Source organism: Poeciliopsis prolifica, unplaced genomic scaffold, assembly GCF_027474105.1.
Source record: "Poeciliopsis prolifica strain line A6 unplaced genomic scaffold, Auburn_PproV2 SCAFFOLD021, whole genome shotgun sequence".
Classification (NCBI taxonomy): Eukaryota; Metazoa; Chordata; class Actinopteri; order Cyprinodontiformes; family Poeciliidae; genus Poeciliopsis; species Poeciliopsis prolifica.
The window spans coordinates 767,404-788,999 of NW_026562396.1; the positions used below are offsets into that span (position 1 = coordinate 767,404).

General features: G+C 36.2%; 1 protein-coding gene across 1 annotated transcript; it reads left to right on the forward strand.

The window, feature by feature from the left end:
* The first annotated feature begins 12,401 nt into the window (after positions 1–12,401).
* spi1b (Spi-1 proto-oncogene b) lies at positions 12,402–19,986 on the forward strand. The gene is made up of 5 exons (XM_055045255.1): positions 12,402–12,771; positions 13,328–13,418; positions 14,454–14,650; positions 16,574–16,724; positions 18,807–19,986. Exons 1-5 carry the CDS (start codon positions 12,730–12,732, stop codon positions 19,118–19,120), a joined length of 795 nt encoding a protein of 264 aa, XP_054901230.1. The 5' UTR covers positions 12,402–12,729; the 3' UTR covers positions 19,121–19,986.
* The last annotated feature ends 1,610 nt before the right edge of the window (positions 19,987–21,596 follow it).

The window sequence follows — 21,596 nt, forward strand, 5'->3', positions numbered from 1 at the left end:
AGATGAAGTAAAAAAAACATTCTTTACAAGTCGTCCATTTAGATATTTTTTAATTTGAGGTGCACAATATATCCATTTGTTCCCAGACAGTGTAACACTAGCCACGAATAATGATATGCGTCTTTAAATAAATAAATACATTTTGAAATCTAATTATTTCCAAAAGGTTATCAAAAACAAAGACCGACCAAACATATGTCAGAGGCCTAAACAGGTTGCAGAAACGCACACTGTGCTCTTCAGAGACACGGTTTTTGATAATTGTAGACTAACCAAAGTTTGAAGTTCTCAATTTTTAAAAATAGACTAACGGACAGGCGGACTTAACAGTGAGAGATGTGAAGATAACCAAAATTCATGAATAATATCCGCACTGACTCATCTTTGTCTGACTTGAGCAATACACAAAAAAGAAAGAGGAACTACTTGTTTGGTGGGATCGAAGCCCAAAGCCTTATATGGGTAAATTTGGACAAAGTTGGTTGTTTTTAATATGTGTAGTTTGGGAATAAAGAGTTTAAACGAAATTAATGTCATGCATTATGAACCACACTGAGGTGGCAGACTAGCCAGATTTTGCGGAGCTACATGCTGATCGGTTTTGTGGGGAAAGAACAAAAAAGCCCTGAAACAGTTAAAGTGTCGTTCCACTGTTTGTACGCATGTGTACTAATGTCCATGCGCCTTGTGATTCACCCTTGTCTAATAATATCTGCAGGCCCTGTCTGAGAGCTAAAGGTTGTGGAGTCCAGTGAAAATGAGGAATCAGGAATAAGAAGTGAGAGGGCTGGATGTCCCCTTGGGTTGCATGTCAGGTGAGCGTTTCCATGTCATTGTGAAACACACGATGGCCACTGAAACCTCGGGGGACTGTCAGCCAGGAAGCACAAGCCCTAACATGGACCATCCGACGTTCAGAAATATTCAATGCAGTTTGTTCAGTTTTCATTTAAAAAAACAGTAGTTGGATACCCTCACGTCAGCGAAAAGCAACTTTGCACGATAACAGGACAAATTACCTCTGTGTTTCACTGGAGGTTCTGATCAAATTGCAAAAAAAATTGGGTAAAATTCAGCATTTTTTAATCTTTCAAGTTAACTATAATTCTAATCATTCCTGCATGAGCTTCTGCATAAAATAAAGCATGCTATGCATCAATGTTTATAAAAGTAGCTGGTTATGACTGTTTAGTTTTTGTTCAATATACACAGAGTAACTTCACAGAAAAAAAGCATTTATGCTAAATTTTCATCAAGCTAGCATCACCACAGCATAAATATGTAAACAAAAACAATTTGCAAAGTTTCTGTAATAATTTATTTGTGAAATAGTCACAATTTTGAGCTGATGTCAGCGTTGCTTTTTCCAGATGATATCTTCATGCCTGTTGTTTTTGAAATCTACTTTGTTTAGCAATCAGAGTCTGTTTCTCCACGCAGTGCTCATTTTACAAATTACTTCTGTAAAAACTTGATTATTTAGATTTTGCCAGTCTGTTCTGCATTTAGTGTATTTCAAGTCAGTGTTAAAGGGGAAGCGTCAACTATTGACATCTCATAAAGATGTACCCAATGCCACTGAATTCAAATTATGGTGATAATCTTTGTTGTAGTCTCCAACAGTGCATGCAGTCTGTTTCAGTTTCATGCTAAAACGGCTTTGTCAGGAGCATGTGAAAACATACACTTAAAGAACAAACTTCAAATGTAGTAATTATAAAATAAAAACGGGGGAAAAAACGCACACTACATGTTTTCTTTTTATTTCAACTAAGTCGAGACAGTCGCCGGTTGTTTGAACAAACTTTCAGTACTGTCAGGATTTCTCACAGCCTTGACAACTCATTTCATTGGGACAGTTTGCCACCTTCTTGTTTTAATAAGGAAGAAGAACAAGGAGAAGAAGCAGAAGCATTACAGGACCAACCTAAATTGGAAGAATTAAGGAAGTTTTTAGTTCCCCTGCTATTACTGAGATATATAGAAAGCTTGCATTTTTCAACCACCTTTGGCAATTTGCTTCCAGCGATTCAACATCTCCCTGGTTGACACCTTTGGAGGCTCACCGTTGGATGTTGCTCAGAGGACGACGGTAACAGACAAACCCTTCAGTCTTCTGAGCGAGACTGTGGGCGTTTCCTGCTTTTCCTGCTTAAAACCCTTTGAAATGAATTGCTGCATAGCTATTATTTCGTGTTTTGCAAGTTTTTGATATAGAAACGTAATTGCTTAAATAAGTACCTAGTTGTTTTAATCATACCCTTAAATCCTGCAAAATGTGTTTGTGTTTTTCAAAGTCTTTTATCTTCACATATCTGGATCTCTGCAATTATTTTATATTTTCAATTTTTCAAATGGAGAACAGAATGTTTGTCTCAGTTTGAATGTAAAGTTAATTGCAGGCGGTGTTTAAAAAAAATCAAAATATGATTTATTTATTGGTAAAATGATCTGTGGGACATTTTTATTGGCTTCTTAACACATTATTTTTTAAATAGAAAATTGCAGTCTTTTCCCTTATTTCTAACTCAATGTACTAAAACTTTTTTTTGTTTCTTTTCATCTTTTTTTTTTTCTGAGTTACTCAACTGGCTCAGAAGAAATGGTGAGCGAAGACGATTACGAAATTTGAATACTGCCGCAGGAGTTACAGAGTGTGGACATCAAACTGCAGTCATTCTGGCCAAACTGATGTTCAGCAAAGGAGGAGTGCAACACTTCCTGTTGCGACGTACCCTGTATCCTGTTTTCCACAGTCAGTGGTCATGCGTGTCATTCCCCTCTGCAGAGCAGTGTGGGCACAGTCTTGTGACCCTAGTCTGCAAAATCTTCTCCGACTGATTTTAAAACATCTCCAAAGTTCAGAAAAAAAAAAAAAACATCTATCGTCAGCAGAAATTATGCATTATAATAGCACTGTAAATGTGTATGCATGGCTGTTGAGAAATAGCTGTGGGTTTAGTCAAAAATATGATCAGGCAAATCAAGATATTGCGAAATGACAGACTTTTATAGTGTTAAGGAAAGCGTAACAGTAGCAGCATTTGGAAACCTGCAGCACACAGTGTTTTCTTTAGAGTATAAGTAGCATCTTAAAATAAGTGTATGGAGAAACAGTAATGCGAACGCTGACACCTCCATATAGCCTGTGACTCGAGGGGCCAGCTACGTGACCATGATTAAGAGGTGCCAACACAACTGTTTGCATGCTTGTGTAAGCTTTTGGCCAGCTCAGATACGTATCTTGTGACAGCGTTTAGACTAAAAACTGTGAAAAGCACAGTTACACTCTGTGGTGTGACCAAACCAAAAGGCAGCCGTCTTGGCTGGAGGTGGAGGTCACAAGAAAGAAATTTCACAATATTACACTGACACTTAAATATATTGGTACTGGAAGTTTTATTTTATTCACAGCAGAAGTTTTAATGATTTGAGTGGTTCCTTCCGAACAACCTCACTTTATTTATGATTTTACCAGGAGACCTTTCAACTCGTCAGTGTAAAGCACAGGACATCTGTGATGCTGTATTCCAAATAAATAGTTCACTTTTATTCACGCTGGCTCATTCTTATAGTTTACAGCCATTTTTAATGGAACAAGTGAATCTTTTTCAGTCCAGACCATTTTTCCATCTCTTTTTATTAATTTCTATTGCTGCAATATTTTGATAGCATTTCAGAGGGTTGATGAGTTTTTCTGTATTATCTATCTTGTGGTAATAGGTGACTGTTTCCATGCAAATGGCAAAAACTTCGCTGACATGGGACATTGAGCATGCACTTAGGAGAAAAAAACAAAAAAACCTCTAGTTTATAAAGACACCAAGTACATCTCCATCTCATAAAATCTTCATTAAACAAGACTGGAGACGCAAAATGCAAGGAGAGAGAAATACAATTTTTCAATTCATCATTGTTCACAACCTGCTGTTGTAAATAAATGTATTTATAGAAATCTTCCAGAACAGGATTGCTCTGATACTCTGTTAATGTTGACGGGTTTTTGGGATTTACAGTGAGAGTTTTTTTTTATTTTATTTCGCCGTCCTGTGTTTTAGTTGAAAAAAGTTTTTTTTTTTTAGCTTTTGATGCGCATAAACCAAAGGAGTCTGATTCTAAAACATGGTGCAATTAGTTTCTCTAAAACAAGGTCAGACTGAGCAGACATTTTGTTCAAGGATGGGAAAAATAATCACACTGTGGATGCAGAATGACAGCGTTTCTCACCTGCAATAGTTGTGAGGTCAAAGGTGGTGAGACTGCTCAGATTTTTCCCAATCGGAAATCGAAATTCACAAACCAGACCCAGTGACATTTTTCTATTGGAAATTAACAATTTTCAGATTAAGAGGTCAAATGACATGGAACAAGTAAATAAATCTTAAGCTATGAACTTAAAAAAAAAGGAACTGTTCTTTTAGCTAATGGCTTGTGAAAAACTTTTTTCTGCCATTTTTTTTATGTAAGAAAACTGAAAGGACTTCCATCACTGTGATCCTGGAAAAAGATCATCATCTGGTTTGTTTTGGTGTGTTTCTAATACCTAGAACTCTCATAATGCCATTAAATGTCTGAACCCAGTCTTGCTGTGACTGAATGTTGAAGTAAACAGGAACTTTTGGAATTTCAAAATAATGCGTGCAGACATCTTAAACCACTCCTCATTTCATTGCATTTCACCTCTAAGAAGCCTGACAACTTGCAGTTATTTGAAAGGCCTTGAGAAATCGTTCTTCAGGCCTCCTAATGACCTTTAAAGATCTGCTTGAACATGAAATGCTTTATGTTTCACACATTTGCAGTTCAAAGCCTTTCTACTTGATTTTCTTTAAGTTAGTTTGTAAGTTTTTTCATCTTTCAAATAAAACCCCCTGGAGCAACATCATTCAAAGACAAATAGACATTTAATCTTAGAATCTTTAAATCGAATGGTCAAATAGAAGATTTAGCAGAAAACAATGTGTTCTTGGAAATAAACTGAAGAGCTGTGGATGCCTTAATATGCCTGATGTATTACTGTAATACCACAAAACTGCATACTTTATAGTTGTGGAGTTTCATCTGCTTCAGACCATTGCCAGGCACTTAGAGGTTTTATCATTTTATCCTCCACTTAAAGTTAATATGTTTCAGTCACAAATTAGGAGAATTCTAGTTTGGCTGATGTAATCACTTCTGCTTTTTGCAAAGCACAAAGGTGGTAACTTTTCAGAAAATAATTTTTAACTTGCAAAAGATTTGAGCAGCATTATCTTGAAATTTGAAAATTTTCTCCAGGATTAGGAGGATGTTTGTGGTATCAGGATCTGAGGCAAAAATGAAAACAAGACTTTTTTCTGGCTTTCTTTCAACAATGGCATGTTGTGTCACACTTCCATGAAGTTTTTGTTAATAGATTATTCCATTTGGATTGAATATCTCTTCTTATGTTACCATGGCTGCTTTTCTGATTAATGTTCTTGCACATACTGTCAGCAGCTGCTCTCTACTCTATTTTTAGATTATGTGTGGAATAGTGCTCTGTAAAGTGTTCAGTGCTTGTAACCCTGCTTTAAATTTATCCACAACATTGCCCGATGTGCTTCTTTATCTTCGTTATGCTACTTTTCTGCCAACAAACTGCTGAGATCTTCACAGAACACTGCAAATTAATTACTCACACACAGATTAATTTTTTCTGTCAATTACTGACATGATGTCATTTCAGGTCAATAGGTTGCACTTGATTTTATTTAGTGGTATCAGACTGACAGGGGTTGAAAACATGCACTACGCAGTTTTCAATGTGTGCTGGTTTGTGTTAGCCTTTGTAATTTTTAAAACTTAAAAGGTTTTAATACCATCATGTTATATTTTCTTAAATTATATAAGAAATTAGATTGGGCAAATCTAGTTAAAGTTTTCTTAGTCTGGAGCTCATGCAAAAATATTTGGTGTTCTTATATAATTAATAAAGTCTCAAGGAGTTTTTATTTTTTATTTTATTTTTAAAATTTTATTTAAAGTTAACTATTCTTATCCAGGGACATGCTGAAACGTAACTGAAATGTAACGTGGAAACTTCAAGGCTTGAACAAACATAAAAACACAAAGTATTTTCCCACTATTCTCTGATAACAGGTTGAAAAAAAAAACTACAATTGGATGACGGTCCTGTATTACATAAACTTATGTCATTTACATTATTATTTTTATATTTGCAGTCTTCCTTTTTTTAACTTTTAATGATGATGAGGATGTATTTCTAACAGTGTTGACATTATTCAAATTACTAGATTCGGACTTATTAGTAATTGTCACACTGTGTTATCACTGTGCTAATTTTTTTTATAAATATGATATGTCTGTGTTTGATAAGAAAAAAAATACCATAAAAATGAAATCAGCAAAATTGAAATTGACTGTATGATGTAAGATCACATAGTATGTCTATAATTGTAATTATAAAGTTAATAAAACATTCACTTTTTGAATTTTAGTGGAAAGGATAAAATATGCTGTTAAACATGCCTTAGAGGGATTTTGCAGTTGCAAAATGGAATTGTTGTGGTTTATGTTTTATAATTTACAGTCTGTCTGCAGAATATGGAAATCACTATGAGCTTGATTTTCTATATTTTTTATAAAACTTGTAAAATGAGAATGTACAATCAGTCCTGGTGCTACTGTGGCACATTTCTGAGCTGTAAGACTGGAACTTCGATGAAATAAAGACAAAATTCTTATCTTCCACCATCTGTTTGCTGTACTTTCTGGCTTTCACAATATTTTCCATCAAACGCAGCGACTATCACGAAACTGTTGCACACTATTGTTTCCTTTATGTCTAGAAACAAAATCAGAAATTTATATACCTTTAACCAAACTTTACCAACCAGTTTTACTGCTTTGACAAAGGCATTTTAACATAAAAAAAACAAGAGGCTACTGCATTTATGGTTGACAGAAAGGTTGGAAATCATAATACTGCATGTGTTTGTCTACCGAGTACCACAAAAAGATCCCAACAATGCAACAAGCTCCCTTGGCAAGGTCTGGTTCATCCTGGCCAAAATAACACATAAATGTATTCATTTAAAGGCCAGTTTAAAGGAACTGAATCTGAAAACAAGGTCCAGGTTCCTCATTTTGCAGCATGTTGCTCTTGTTAAGCATGTAATGTACACTGCATGCTTTTATCTCTCAGGCCACAAGGAACACAAAGAGTTACATCCTTTAAAAACCCAACTCTGTGGTGAAAAGTTATCACAGTAGCAAAGTTGAGTAACAAACCATTTTAACACTCTTCAAAAGTAATATGTTCAAGTTAAACACCGATAATGTTTTAGATCATTTAGACTGTTAAATACTTGTGAAATACAGGACAATCTGGAAAGTAACATGATTGAAGGAGTAAATTACAAAGACTCTTGACTTATGTAACTGTATGACATCTATAAAATGATGTTCTAAACCCCCTCGTATGCCAATAGTAAGAAAAAAATCTACATATCCGATTAATACAAAATCATTATCACTTTTTATAACATTTGTCACAGCAGATAATCTGAGAAGAGCAGCTCGATCTGGTGTTTTGTTTCATTTCAGAGAAAATGTTGAGCAGCAATCTTTCTTTCAGTGCTATCAGCAGCAATCTTTTTGCTTTCTGACTCATGTTTATTCTCAGAAGACAATAGATCAAGACCCCTGAAGTAGGAATTCAAACGTGATGTCCTGAATGACTGCCCTATATTGTAAAAAAAAAAAAAGGCTGCACTCGCTGCAAAACTATAAACAATATTGGTTTATGTTTCAAAAATATCTCATGTGAACTTGAAGAAATGTTCCTTCCAGGTACACATAATGCTCACTACTTTAGCACATTGCAGCTACACTCAACTCCAAGCTTAAACATCTGAGTTTTAGCTGGCAAGCTAAATCCAGTCCAGTCTTTAATCCTATCTCTCAGGTATTCTGTTTTTTATTATTTTTATTGTTTTATTAATAACCACTTCAAGTTACCAAATATACTTGCCAGGGGATAGCCATCACGCATTTTTTTTAAATAATTTTATTTTCTATTTATACTGAGTAATGAAAACCAGTTGTATTTGTCCACTAATCACAGTTTGATTCTCTTTTCTTTTACCTCGTATGACAATTTCAGACAGATTCACAATTAGTGAATCTGTCTGAAATGTCTTTAAATACCTCTTGGTTTCAGTCATCACCGCTGATTCCAAAGTCTGAAAATTTTCTTGTGTTAAAACTCTCTGTGTCATACTTGGTCTACTTCCTTCCTTTAATAAGACAAGGTTTAGTTTTTGTTCTCTGTCTCCTGTCATAGATATTGTACTAATTATCATAGGACACGTTCACACAGTCAGCAGCACAGCTGCTTTAGGCAACACCATTATTACTTTGTATATTGATTATTTTAATTGTCTTTACTCTCATGGCGAAAGTCAAAAACGCCACTGACTCTCCTTTTACCATTGAACAAAGTCAAGATTCTCTAGTTGATGTTAAATTCTCCATAATCTCTAAACGCTGCAAGTCTTTTGTTCCATTTGGAAACCTGGGCAAAATAAGCTTAAAAGTGTTCAGCCTCAACAAATCCCAGCCCTGGAATTAACTCCACTAACATGATGAACATGAAGACTGGTTGATTTCATATTTTTACTTTCTCTTGATCGAGTGTGTTCTAACAAGACTTAAAACTGTTTAGAATAGTCAACAGCAAAACGTGCTCTCACTGTTATTATTTCTGTAATTTCCAAGAGAGAGACCGACTTTTTCAAAATGAAAGACAGGGAGGAGTTCAGTGGACAGCAACGACTGAATCAGCAGATGGTCCAACAATCCAAGAATACAGTTTCTTGGTACAAAAGTGAAAATAGTGTAGGTGTGTCCAATATGGAAAAAAAGGGGCATCTGAGGACATTAGAGTACAAGCCTGAAAACCACCAAAAATGTTTGTGATCTTAGGAGCTTTAGGGAACACATGATAAAAAAAAAAAAGTCTATGATTTGAGCAAGAAAGAGACGTAGACAGTTTCTATATTTTGGTGTATATAAATGCAAGTTGAGACTTTTTCATGCAAAAAAAAAAGGAAAAAATTACAAAATAAAAAATAAAATCTACTTAAGAAGTTTGAAACACGATAGAAGGTTAGCAGGTATCAGGACCAGTGGTGTAAATTTGATATGATCCATGCCTATATAAGATCATCCAGATTTAATCATATCTGTAAAAACACAGATCACTGTTCATTCACTTACAATCAAAGTGTTCAAGTTTGCACTCACATGTTCTCCCCATTTGGCCTTTAAAACTTTAAAACTGATTCTTCCTTGCATTGATTCAACATAGTATTGGAAACATTTACTTGAGTTTTAGTCCATGTTGACATAAAACCGGCATGCAGTCATCGCTGATTCAGGCGTCGCATTCTTCAAGATCTCAAAGGTGCTTTGCTGGATTAAATCCTGGGGATTTTGGGTGATTTTTGGAATCAGTTTATGCTCAAGAAAGCAGTCTGAGATCATCTGAGTTTTTCAATGTGTTGGATTACCCTGCTGGAACTGTCCATCCAGAAGAGGAGTAGAGTATGAGATGGTAATGGTCAGCAACAATACCCAGGTAATCTGGGATATTGAATAATGTGCCGTTGGTAAGGCGGCGCATTTCCAACAGTGTTTTAAAATGTTAAAACTCCTATAATAAATTTCAATTATAGTAGTTTTAAAATGTTGTGCTTTACACCTACAACTACTTCCCAAATTCATCTGGTTTGCGAATTAGAAATGACTGATAAATTGAGCTAATGTCACACTCATGTCCAGCAACCTTCATAGACGCCAGCTTTGCTCTGTTATTGGCTCAAAGTAGATATAACTTTTTTTATTTTCAGGTTGTATTAAGCATGAAACAAACCAGAATCTAAGTTTTGGATCAACTAAAAATAGTCATGCTGGAAATAGTGCTGGTCTAGAGGCAGCAGCAGCAGCAGCTCTCTGTGTATTAATACAGTCGGAAAATGCTGCTGTATCAGTTATGCTCAGCCAGCTGTGATTAAGACGGACCAGTGGAGGGTTTGGCCACAGTCTGTGTGGTTTTAACAGCTCTCCAAACAGCGGACTCTGACAAAGGTGATCTCTCTGCAGTTGAGTTGAAATAATAAAAAAACTGAACAAAAACGCTTTGTCCACAACATATAAACAGGAATGCTTATATATAAACTCACATCTTTATCTAACACACATGCTGCTGAATTATGCAATGATCATTCATTTCTCTTTTCTTGGTATGTTTATGAAGACTTTGTCTTTTGTGCATAGAGGAGAACTCTGCACTCATGGCTAGGAGATCAAAATAACATTAATATTTTAAACATACAGTAAGTAATCTATTCGCTGCTCTGTCTTATCACAAAGATGCATTCTTCCTCTTGAACAAGCAGCACTAAGAATACACATTCAGGTTATGCTTACTGTACTAGTAACTGGTAGTTTAGCATAAAGGATATGTGTGTTTATTTTCAGCTGTTACAATGGCCTCCTCTGAGACTTCTCAAAGACACACCGAACCATAATGCCAACCAGACATTTTGACCAGAGTTTAACAGAGCGCGTTGCGCACAAGCATGCCGACAGATGAAAAACTAACCATCTTTTATCAATTTTCTAGAAATGCTGGTCAGTTCCTCTTGTGAATGGTTCCAAACAGTGACTTCTCTGTAAACTGCTGCAACACTATAATCCTAATCTCCATTCACAGCTCTGAGTGGTTTCAGCACAGAAACTGCACTTTATCTTCCAGCTGTGCATCCTCTGCAGAGTTGTGGCTCTGCAGAGGATGGTGTGGGGCCCCGGCTTATTTTTATTTTTTTGCTAAATTAAAGAATTTAATTAGACAGTCTCTTGGTGTAACAAGACTGCAGAATCGAGAAAAACTCAACAAAAAAATTAAATAAATAAAAGGAGGGGACTGGAAAATGTGTTATGCATATTTGAATGTATTCCTTTGAGGTTGTGTGTGTGATTGTGCAGTTTCAGTGTATCTGACTCAGTCAAACCATTTTTAAAGTCTAATTCAACAAATTACCGTCTCATATCTTCTTTCTCCCATTTGGACCCACTAGGCATGATACAAGTTATTTTTATAGGGTGTTGAGGAATTAATGGGATAAATGGTAACAGAAATGTCCAGATAATAAGCATGTATATTTTATTTTAAATCTTTGCTTTACTTTATTTAGTTAGTTTTTATTTATTTTTTTGTCCATCTGGTTCCTATTTGGGTTTAATGACTCCTTTAAAGTCTGGCATGTTGAAAACTTTGATGACACCAGAGTAATGTTGAATTGCCACCTGTTGGTTTTTAGAGTCACATAGACACATTTACTTTCATTGTGCAGTTCTCAAAGTACCAATGAAAAACTCGCCAAATAGAGGCACAGTTGGTGCGAATTGACCAAAACTACAAAGCTATGAAATGGCAAAATAATCAGTCTACTTAAAATGTCCATTCTGTTTCCAGACAATGTTATCACACCATAATAAATCATCACTAAGGCACTGAGATTAAGCTTTTCTATGTATGGGAATGAATATTTCTTTCAAGGTTTTCCAGTAGTCAGTGTGCACATGTCTGGTTTAACTAATTCCATGCATAGGAACATGTAGCAACATTGAATGAAAATCTCAGGGGTGCTTGTCTGTCTCCAACTTTACCAACCAGAATTCCCACTTCAGCGGGCATCCATGTTTTTTTTCCCCACTGGGAACCTCAAAGATATGATTTCCAGTTTCAAAGAAAGTGCACTCCAACTCTCAGTTTCTGGGATTTCAAAGCTTCTTCCTGCTTAGCTGGGCGTCTCCTGTGCAGGCAACAGGAAGGAGACCCGATAGATTTGTTGCACAAGTTAACAATTGGTGAAGCAGATAAGGATTTACATTAAAATGTTCCGTTTTTAAAATTTAGTCTTTGGAGGATGTGTTTTGGTAAATCTAATTTTGGACTTCCTGCATTAGCTTTTGCTAACAGTATAAAATGTTTCTGACAGAGGTTTAAACTCTTACAACTGTGAATAGCAAACTTTCTTTAAGCTCCCACAACACTAAAAACTGTCTATTGTGTTCAAAATACATGAACATACATGGGTGTTGTGATATTGTGCATCAAAATATCAAACACTGTTTAAAGTGACTGTGCAGAGTGTAAGTTTAACAAGTTAAATATATTCACACAGTAGTTCACAGTGGGCTGTGTTTATTACCTGTGAAACAGATCTTTGAGTGAGAAACTGCTGAGGAGAGTCCCTGAAGATGATTGGCCACTGAGGGAGGGGACAGTGTATTCTTATCTGATAAATGTGAAGCTTCATGATCTTCTCTGACAAATCATCAATAGCCAGGAACCTGTCGCAGGCACACTTGAATGCTCCCACCCACCGACATTTTACAGAAGTTAAAAGTTCCTTTTTCATTTCGCCGACAAACAACGAGGCCTCGTTCAGTTTGGCTTTGCCTGACAGAGCGGCAGGCCTATGAGCGCGGCTAAGGTCACAAGCTTCTGCTATACAATAAGAGAGGGAGACATTTTTTTTTTTTGTCGGAGTTGGTTTTCGTTGAGTGAGAGGAAATTTTGAAACATTGTGCAATGGTGCCACAAAAGTTTTGAAAGGTTGTGAGAGCGTTTTTGCCGGCAAAGCGTCTGAGAGTCGGGTTGCTGGAAAAGAGGTCTCCATGTTGCATTCATACAGAATGGAGAGCTACCTCATCCCTCCTGTAAGTATATTTCTTTCTTTCTTTTTTCTTTTTTTTTGTTGAAAACCTGAGTAGACTTAGGTTGTGACAAGTGAAGCAGTTCTGGTTCAGTCAGATTTAAACTAGCTTTGACCAAGACTGGAAAATCTATTACATAGACACGAAAATGGATATTAGATTTTTTCATATTAGTTGGGTTATTGTGGGCTCTGCTTCAAGTTGAGTGAAAGACACAATTTGTAAGAGTCTTTTATACTACAGGCGACATGAAAATGAAACTCAAAAGTTCGAGGGGGTTTCAGAACTACTGGGCAAAAAAAGAAAAAAAAAGACTCACAATTATTCATGATTACATTTAATTTACAGTTATTTTTCTAATTTAATTTAAATTAAGGCAGCTGCATTGTTTAGGTGAAGATTTCACAAAACATAAGTCTTGTTTAAGTAACTTTATAGAATTAGGTTTGTGGGAACATGCCGGGTATAGAATCAAATACCAGTAGAGGAATAAAAGATACTTGCTTTCTTTCCCTATGTTTCTGAAAACAGTTTTTTCTCTTTCCATATGTTCTTTCAGCACACAGAAGAAATGTACGAGTCTGACATCTACCGACATCAAATTGCAGAATATTATAATCCATACGTATTAGATCCTGATATCCAGGCAGGTGAGTTTTAGTTCAACATAAATATTTAAAACAGTGACATTACAGTCAAACTGAAAAAAAATAATTCCCTCTGAAACTGAAACAGATAGATCTGAATTTTTATTTATAATTATTAATCCAATGAAGGCAGATGGTTTCCAACAAATTGGTCTTACTGTTCAGAAGATTTTATTTTTCTTTTTTACTTTGCCAAGGTAATCGTCCAGATGTTTTATATTTTAAGTCCATGACCCAATGCGGTAACACAAACCTTTTTGGTTTATTGTACATAAAAAGAAAGCAGCGTGTGCAGCTGGAGCGCACCGCATTAGGGTGTATGGAAACACAGGAAACAGATGCCTTTTCTTTCGGCCGCTACAGCTACAGACATAGAACAACTTTCGCCCCTTGGGGTTTTGTTAATACATGAGAGGGTACTTTACTTTCTCTTGAAATCAACTGTTTTGAATGTTGCACCAAAACAACTGAATTTGGGTGTCAGTGGGAGGTAAAAAATGTCAGATGTGGGCGTTGGATAAAGTTTAAAAATGATCCTGGAACAGCATCAGGTTGTGAAAAATGCTTATGTGCATTTAGTAGTGATAGAGTGGTTTTAAAGCTTTTCTTAAATTGATTTAAATACCTTGTACTGTATTTGATTTGATCAACTTGTTTGTGTTGCTGCCCCCTCTTTCTATTTTTAAATTTGTTAGAGTTCACACTTTAGAAGTATGAAAGAGGACCAATTCAACAATTGCACTTTCAAAGTGTAGGCCTTGTTGTTAAGTCCAGCAAGCAGTATGACTTAGCAGGGTTTAGTGAAACTCTGTTGCTTCTAATGGGGTATTTTTAAACCGATACACGAGTGTCTCTGCTTTATCAACTTTTGCAGAGGACATCAGTTTGCATGGAGGTGTGACTCTAAATGAGTATCCGGGAGTTGCCTTCAGTCAGAAGACAAGCTGAAAATGTTGAGAACCACAAAAGAGACAGTGTGAAACAGAAAAAGACTTCTGCTGCTACCATTATCACTTTTTTGCCATTGCCTTTGTTTAGATCACTGGGACTACCATTCGCACCCGCATGTGCACCCTGTCGAGTTTGAAAACCTCCAGGAGAGCAACTTCACAGAGCTGCAGAGTGTCCCAGCCCTGCATCCACCTGGGCTCATACGACACGATGCCCTGCGGTTCGACCCGGAGAACCTCCTCGACCCGAACCTGGCCGCACATTCGCATGTGCTGCAGCAACCAGTGAGTTTTCCTGTCACCAAACAACTTGAGCAACTCGTTTCAGTTGGATCGTCGTGAGGTGGTACCTCAATGTTAGCTCTTTTTGCAACTGAGGAAAAGTTTCCCTCAGGAGGACGACTTTGACTGATCTTAACCTTAACTTGCCCCGACTATCTGTGAGGTAACAGAGAAATTATGAGTGAACAGAAATCTTAGGTTTGATATACACTTCTATCCTTGTACCATTAAACACCCTTGTTTTATTTTTGCTTAGAGTTTGGATTAAAATCACATGGGAAAAAAAAAAAACAGATTTGAAGCAGCAGAGTCTGTTTTCAGGACTTGGAGCTAAAATCAGGAAGTGAATCTTTGGGTTACAAGAAACACTTCAATTTTAGTCTTCCTACTCTTTTTAATTGGTTCAAAAACAGCAATTTCTCCTAATAGATAATGTTGACTCAGCTAGGCTCATTTGAAGTCACATCTTTTTGCTTCGGCCTCTTTTTGTGAGCCATTGTGCTAAAACAGAGGCCTAAGGTTTTTGGATTACATTTCAGCTCAGCATTTTAGACATATAAACATCCTGAGTGTGAAACAATTTCACTACTCCACTGCATATTTTCAGCATTTTACAAGCTGCATTTCCTTCTAATATAGCAGATGATTAGTAAAAACAACCTGCACTGTGTTTATGTGGCAAAATGTGGTATAAATGTTACACTTTATGTCAGAGTTAGCAGATTAGAACTGGAAATTTTAAGGATTTTTAGAAAAAAAAAATTCAAAGGGCAGAGAGCATGTGTGCTTTAGGTAAATTTTGTAAGTTTCACTGGAAATGCAAAGAGTTTCTTCCGTGTTTAATGTTAAGACAATGTGTGTGTATTTAAGAGAGGGGAATATGAAAGGAGTCACTTCAGTAATAAAAATGTCACAGAAAAATACAACGTGAAAACCGCCGTTCCATTGCCGCTCCGTTGTTCTCTCTTGACTGTGCCATTTTTTTTTCTTTAACAGAATGTTATTAATAGATTGACAAGCCTTACCCGGCAAGGCACACAGACACCGACTTGTGCACACATCACAGCTCATGCAGAGAAAAGTTTGTGCCAAAGTCTTTTACTCACAGTGAGAAATACATAATAGAAACCCAACACAGTTTGGTATTTTTGTCCGTTGTTGGGGGTGTGGTGTGAAATACTGCGCCAGTTACAAAGCAATGTAACTTCACCCTGAACACAGTCTAAAAAACGTATAAAATCTCACAATCTTAAAGATTTAAAAATTGAAAATAATTACGGAGGACTTAATCAAAAAGATACTACGTAAAATATAATGTGAATCTGAAATTACAAATATTTTTTTTTCATTATTCTAAACAGGGATAATCTAACATGTTCTATACTTTAAAAGTATTAGAGAGGGACCTGAAACTTGTGACATGGTTTAACAAAAATTGGCTAACAATGGAGATAGTGATTCTGATTAGAAATTTAAAATACGGTCCGTCATTTATTTATTTATTTATTCATGTTGTAGAGTTTGTCCTGTGTGCTCCCAAAGTGAGATGGGATGAGGGGCACCGTATCTGTTAGTGACGGATGATGCATGTTGGTTCTGTAGTAACAAATGCTGCAATCCAGATAAGATTTGTTGTGTAAGAGGAAGACCTTTCTTATGTAGGCAAGACGATGCAACCAACCGATATTACAACAGTGCGGCTTCTTAGAAAGACAAACTGGATTGTTGTTGTTGCCAGGACAATATTGTGTACATCTAAAAAAAAAAAAAAAAGATAACTTTTGAACCTTTAGAGAGATTATATATTGCTGAACGTAATTTTTACTGTCTGTGTTTAAATAATTTCCATAGCAAAGATAGTTTAGTTATTCTTTGGCATTTTTTATGACAAGTGAGTTTAAAAGTGACTTGTATGCTCTCATATAGGTAGCCTTCTTCTCTCGAAGTGTTTATCCGCCCCGGGTTTCCCAACGCAGCTCTGATGATGAGGACCACGGAGGAAGGAGTCCCCCGCTTGAAGTGTCAGATGAAGAGTGCTTGAGGGATCGAGTCCCTTACGTCACATCAGCAGAGCTCGGTGAGGATTCATGCTATCTTTACATCCACAGTGACTTGTTCTCAAAAAGCCTTTTTATGAGTCTTAATTGTCTGCAAACCAGGATTTGCATAGCCAAGCCATCTCTCTCTGTAATAAAGCAGATTTGATTGAGGCATTTTGCATTAAAAACAATCCCCAATATTAAATTATTTCTATTTTAACTGCACACTTTTTAGGGCGGTGTTCAATTCTCAAAACCCACTGTTATTTGTGACAGGGAGATGGCACGAAACAAACACATTGGTGCAAGGAAATATTGAATGAAAAAATCTAATATTACCCCGCAGGGACGTTTATGGCGGGGGGGAGAATGGAGAAGTGCAGAGTAAGCAAGAGAATGCACAACTAGGACGCCATCCCTTCCCCTTTTATAAGGTGTAGATGTCACATTTAAAACATCTAAATGCATTGTAGAAACAAGTTTCTGCATTCCTGTTACACGCTAGCAAGAGCTTGAGTCTTCTCATGACCCTGAGTTTACAGAGGGCAAACGTTTTCCTCTGTCTCTTTGAACACCTCTACACCTGCTTGAGGTTGAAGCAAAGGCATTTCTGAACCGAGAAGCATAGGTCTCAGCTCTGCTGGACGTGATGCGAGTGTTTGCATCCACACGCCTGTATTTACTGCATTCTGCTCTGCCCACAGTGACGGAAGAAGGACTGGACTTGGTAGGAAGGGATTAGAGGCGGTTTAGTTTTTCATTTTGCAGGTCTATTGTTTATCATTTTATGTAGCACAGTGATCTACTTTTAGTATTAAGGATGCTTTATAAATAAGATTTATTGTTTGATCGATTCGTTCTTTGATTCACTGGATCTACATCCACCCAGTCGCACTAAGAAATGTATATCTGCACAAAGATTGGTTGGCAACTTGGGTAAAGTACTTTGTCTTTACTTTGGATAGACAGAAATGACAATAGGCAGGGAAGAGAGCTGAAATCCACAACCTTCTACTTGCCCCATTAAGCTGTTCTTTGGCACTTAACTCTGAAGATGTTTCATATCTCATTAAAACGACTTAAATTCTGAACAAGGGTTGGAAGTCTCAGGCTTATGCAACTTTCCAGACACTAATATGGTCACAGAATTTTGATACTTGCTTCCTTTGTTTAGAACCGAAGTCTTCAAAATAAGAAGTGAAACATCTTTAAGTAACAAACGGAAGGGAAACAATTGACTTTTATTTAAACTTTTGGAGCAACCATTTCCAGCTTGGTGAACTTTCACTCATCAGACTGTATATGTTAGCATTTCCAGGTTGTTTAGGCATCAGAAATATATTGTTATTTATGATTGATCAAATAATAACATGTTTGTGTTAATCCTAATAAACTTGACCAACAAATTAAGAAGGGAAAAGACAAAAAGCTTTCTTATTTGATTCAGACCTGTTGTGTATTTACTCAGCTTTTTGTTGTGCTGACAACTTTAGCAAATTTTGTCGAACGGACGATTGACTGCACAGCTGTTTTTGACAGTGCTGGTTTCGCATGTTTAACTGAGGAGGACAATAAAACTACAGAATGTGACTACATATTTATTCCATCATACATGACAGGAATTACTTTGTATTTATACATATACATTAAAAGTGTTTCAATGTTAGAATATTTGAGAGAAACTTTTCTCCATTCGGCATAAATGTGACCCGTCACCCGTGTGTTTAATCTTGGTTAAATCCACCACTGTTTCTGTCAGCAATATTTTTGTCAGGCTATTTGAACATATTCATATTTATATAAAAATATAATAATTATATATACAGACAAAGAGAGGTAGAATGTTGGTTTTAGCAGTGTTTAAGTTGGGGATTGTTTAACCACTGCAGTTTATTGAAATATTGTGATGCCAGTTTCCATCTGAATTTGTCAAACGGACAAAAGAGTAAGAGGGGGATCGGTGTTTGTGATTTGAAAATGTGATGAGATGCGTCACTGGCAGAACATGTGCTTAGTAACCGGTGGCTTTTTCATAAACACATGACCAAAATACTGAGACAAGCTGTATTTAGGCAAAAGACTATAAGTAATAATAACGCAACACCATGTTATTTCCAAAGGTAACAAAAAGAAGATCCGTCTGTACCAGTTCCTGTTGGACCTTCTAAAGAATGGAGACATGAAGGACAGTATCTGGTGGGTGGACAGAGACAAGGGGACATTTCAGTTTTCCTCTAAACACAAAGAGGCCCTCGCACATCGCTGGGGAATCCAGAAGGGAAACCGGAAAAAAATGACATATCAGAAGATGGCTCGCGCCTTGCGCAATTATGGCAAAACAGGCGAGGTGAAAAAAATCAAGAAAAAGCTGACGTACCAGTTTAGTGATGAGGTACTCGGGAAGAGTCATCTGGAGAGAAAACCTTACATGTAGACGGTAAAGATTGTTTCTGGTGTATCTGTTGAATAGCATTATAGAAATGAAAAAGATGATGCTGTACAGTACCAGTCTGATACTTAATGCTCGTCATCCCGCTTTCATGATCTCCAGACTCGATATTTGAGGACATGTGGAGGAAAACCACTTGCTGAGAGATTTAAAGAGACCTTTAAAGGCCAACCTCAGTGAAATGAATCAAGTAAGAAGCATAGAAATGGTTGCTTTAACAAAAGGAAATAATTAATTTGATAACTGGGAGTAGCTTCTAAGTGAGGAGTTAAAAAAACAACACAAAAATTAAATAAATGATTAATTAATACAACTTCATAAGCATAAGCAACCAAAGCTATTAAAAATACATTTTGTTCCTCTTCTTTCCTTCATGTTTCCTGTATTTGCATTTTTATTTAAGAATACTTAATAGACTTGCCCATAAGGTTTATCGAGGATCCTATGGTAAAGTCGTAAGACTAATTTTATGTCTGCAGCTAATTTGTTTATCTTATGACAGTCACTCTGTCCTTCTTTACGTGTCTGAATGTCATTAGGTTGTAGATTTGTGCATTAATAAGACCAGCATCAATTTGAGTAGCAGAAGGCCGTCACATTTTGTTGGGCCTTGCTCACTTTGTTTGACTCTTCTCATTTTTCATATGAACAGGTTCTCTTAGTTGTGTAAATTTACTGTGTTTATGTAGCCTCTTTATATAAGACGGTTAGTATTTAAACAGCCTGAAGGCAAATAGAGGAATAAGTATAAAGATGTTCTTTGTATTCAGGTAATATTGTGCCTTGTTATATTCCAATAATTGTACAAACTATACTGAAAATTGCTTGTAAAGAATAAATTGTGCATTGATTATTGTGTGTGTTGTCCTATTTGCAAAGATTACATGGAGGCAACTTCAGCAAACATTTGAAGCTTGAAAAGAAGAAGAAGAAGAAGAAGAAGTAGAAGAAGAAGAAGCAGAGATAAAGTGTGAAGTTAGAGTGCTAAGTTGTTCAGATGAAGTTTATGATCTATCATGACATCTTAAAGATAACAGCTCAACTTTAAGGAACTTTGAGGTTAACGGAGGCCTGAGCAGGTGAAGTGTCTTGTCACTTAATGGTTACATATAACTGACTTCTAACAAACTGCAGACATCGGCTTTCCGCTCGTGGCTGGTGTGACGGCTCTGCAGTGACGCGTCTGGTTTCTTCACATCCGTCGCTGAAGACAAACTTTATGTCTGTGTCCAATTATTGTCTCTTTGTTAAGAGAAATTGCTTCATTGAAGACATTAAAAGATTAAAAAAGATGTTTCACTAAATTCTCTTGAGATCTGTTGTGTTTATGTCTTTACATAAAGAGATATTATACATTTTATAGTTTTATTTGTGCTATATTTAAAATCAGTAGCAGAATTCACAGAGAAGGAATGACTAAATATTACAGGCCTCAAAGAAATAATATCTCATTTTAAAAAGGACTTTTGGAAAAATACATTTTGTTAACATGTGCAGTGCAGTGTGCACACATAAACCGACTCCAGGCTTCTTGAGAGCCTACAGCTCCCCACAATGGTCAGCTTGCATCCGTTACTGAGAGATGAGAGGACTGAATGAAACACAAAACAGTAACATGCAAAGTAATGAGCTGATCCACATTTTGACCTGTATACACTGCTGTGCAAAACTTTTAAAACAACTCTCATCTCTTTTATTCTTTTTTTTTTACATCCATGTAAATATTTCAATGTTGAAGCTTGAAATAACACTGTTATTGAATATCTAACAAAAACTATAAATTTCAGAAATTCACTGTGCAATAAACCAGCCAAAGCTCCAAGAATAAAACTCTGAATGCCCTTTAGAAATTTAAAACAATAAAATATAAAAAGAATAATTCATATTCATTGGTTCTATGAAAAAAAATATGTATAAAGTTATAGGATGAGCTGATGTTTTAATTTATTAGCATCTTGTCTCACTAATCTTTGTTTTAAATATCTATTTGGAGGATATGTAAAACAAAGATTTTTTTATCCATGCTTAGAAATAATAGAAATAATTTTTGTTTTTGTTTTTTTTCACAAAATCACTAATCCCACAACAAAACCTAGCATGGACATATACAGAGGGGTCAAAGCATTGTTTTTATCACCAAAGAATGCCATAACATTAATGTTTCTTATTTAGCAATGATGGACAATGGTGAATTGTTTCACCTAAGATTATTAAAAGTTATTACTCACATGAAATGACAACACTGGTGCAGAAAACCCGACAAAAGTCCAAGTCCAGTTTCCTGTAGCATTTAAAGTCTTGAGAGGCTTGAGGAGCAACAAATGTACAACCACACATTGCTACTGTCAAAGGAGCCACTGTTATAACAGGGATTTTCCCAGCAGGTGCGCTTTTGTGGTGCGTTCAAGTACAATAGATTTAAGAAAAAAATCTCAAAAAAAGTACATTTTTTAAATCTAAA

Excerpts from the sequence above, each read along its gene's own strand:
- spi1b (XM_055045255.1), top strand. The coding sequence starts at position 12,730 with ATGTTGCATTCATACAGAATGGAGAGCTACCTCATCCCTCCT. Across the intron at positions 12,772-13,327 it reads AGAGCTACCTCATCCCTCCT|CACACAGAAGAAATGTACGA; the intron begins GTAAGTATATTT and ends ATGTTCTTTCAG. Across the intron at positions 13,419-14,453 it reads AGATCCTGATATCCAGGCAG|ATCACTGGGACTACCATTCG; the intron begins GTGAGTTTTAGT and ends GCCTTTGTTTAG.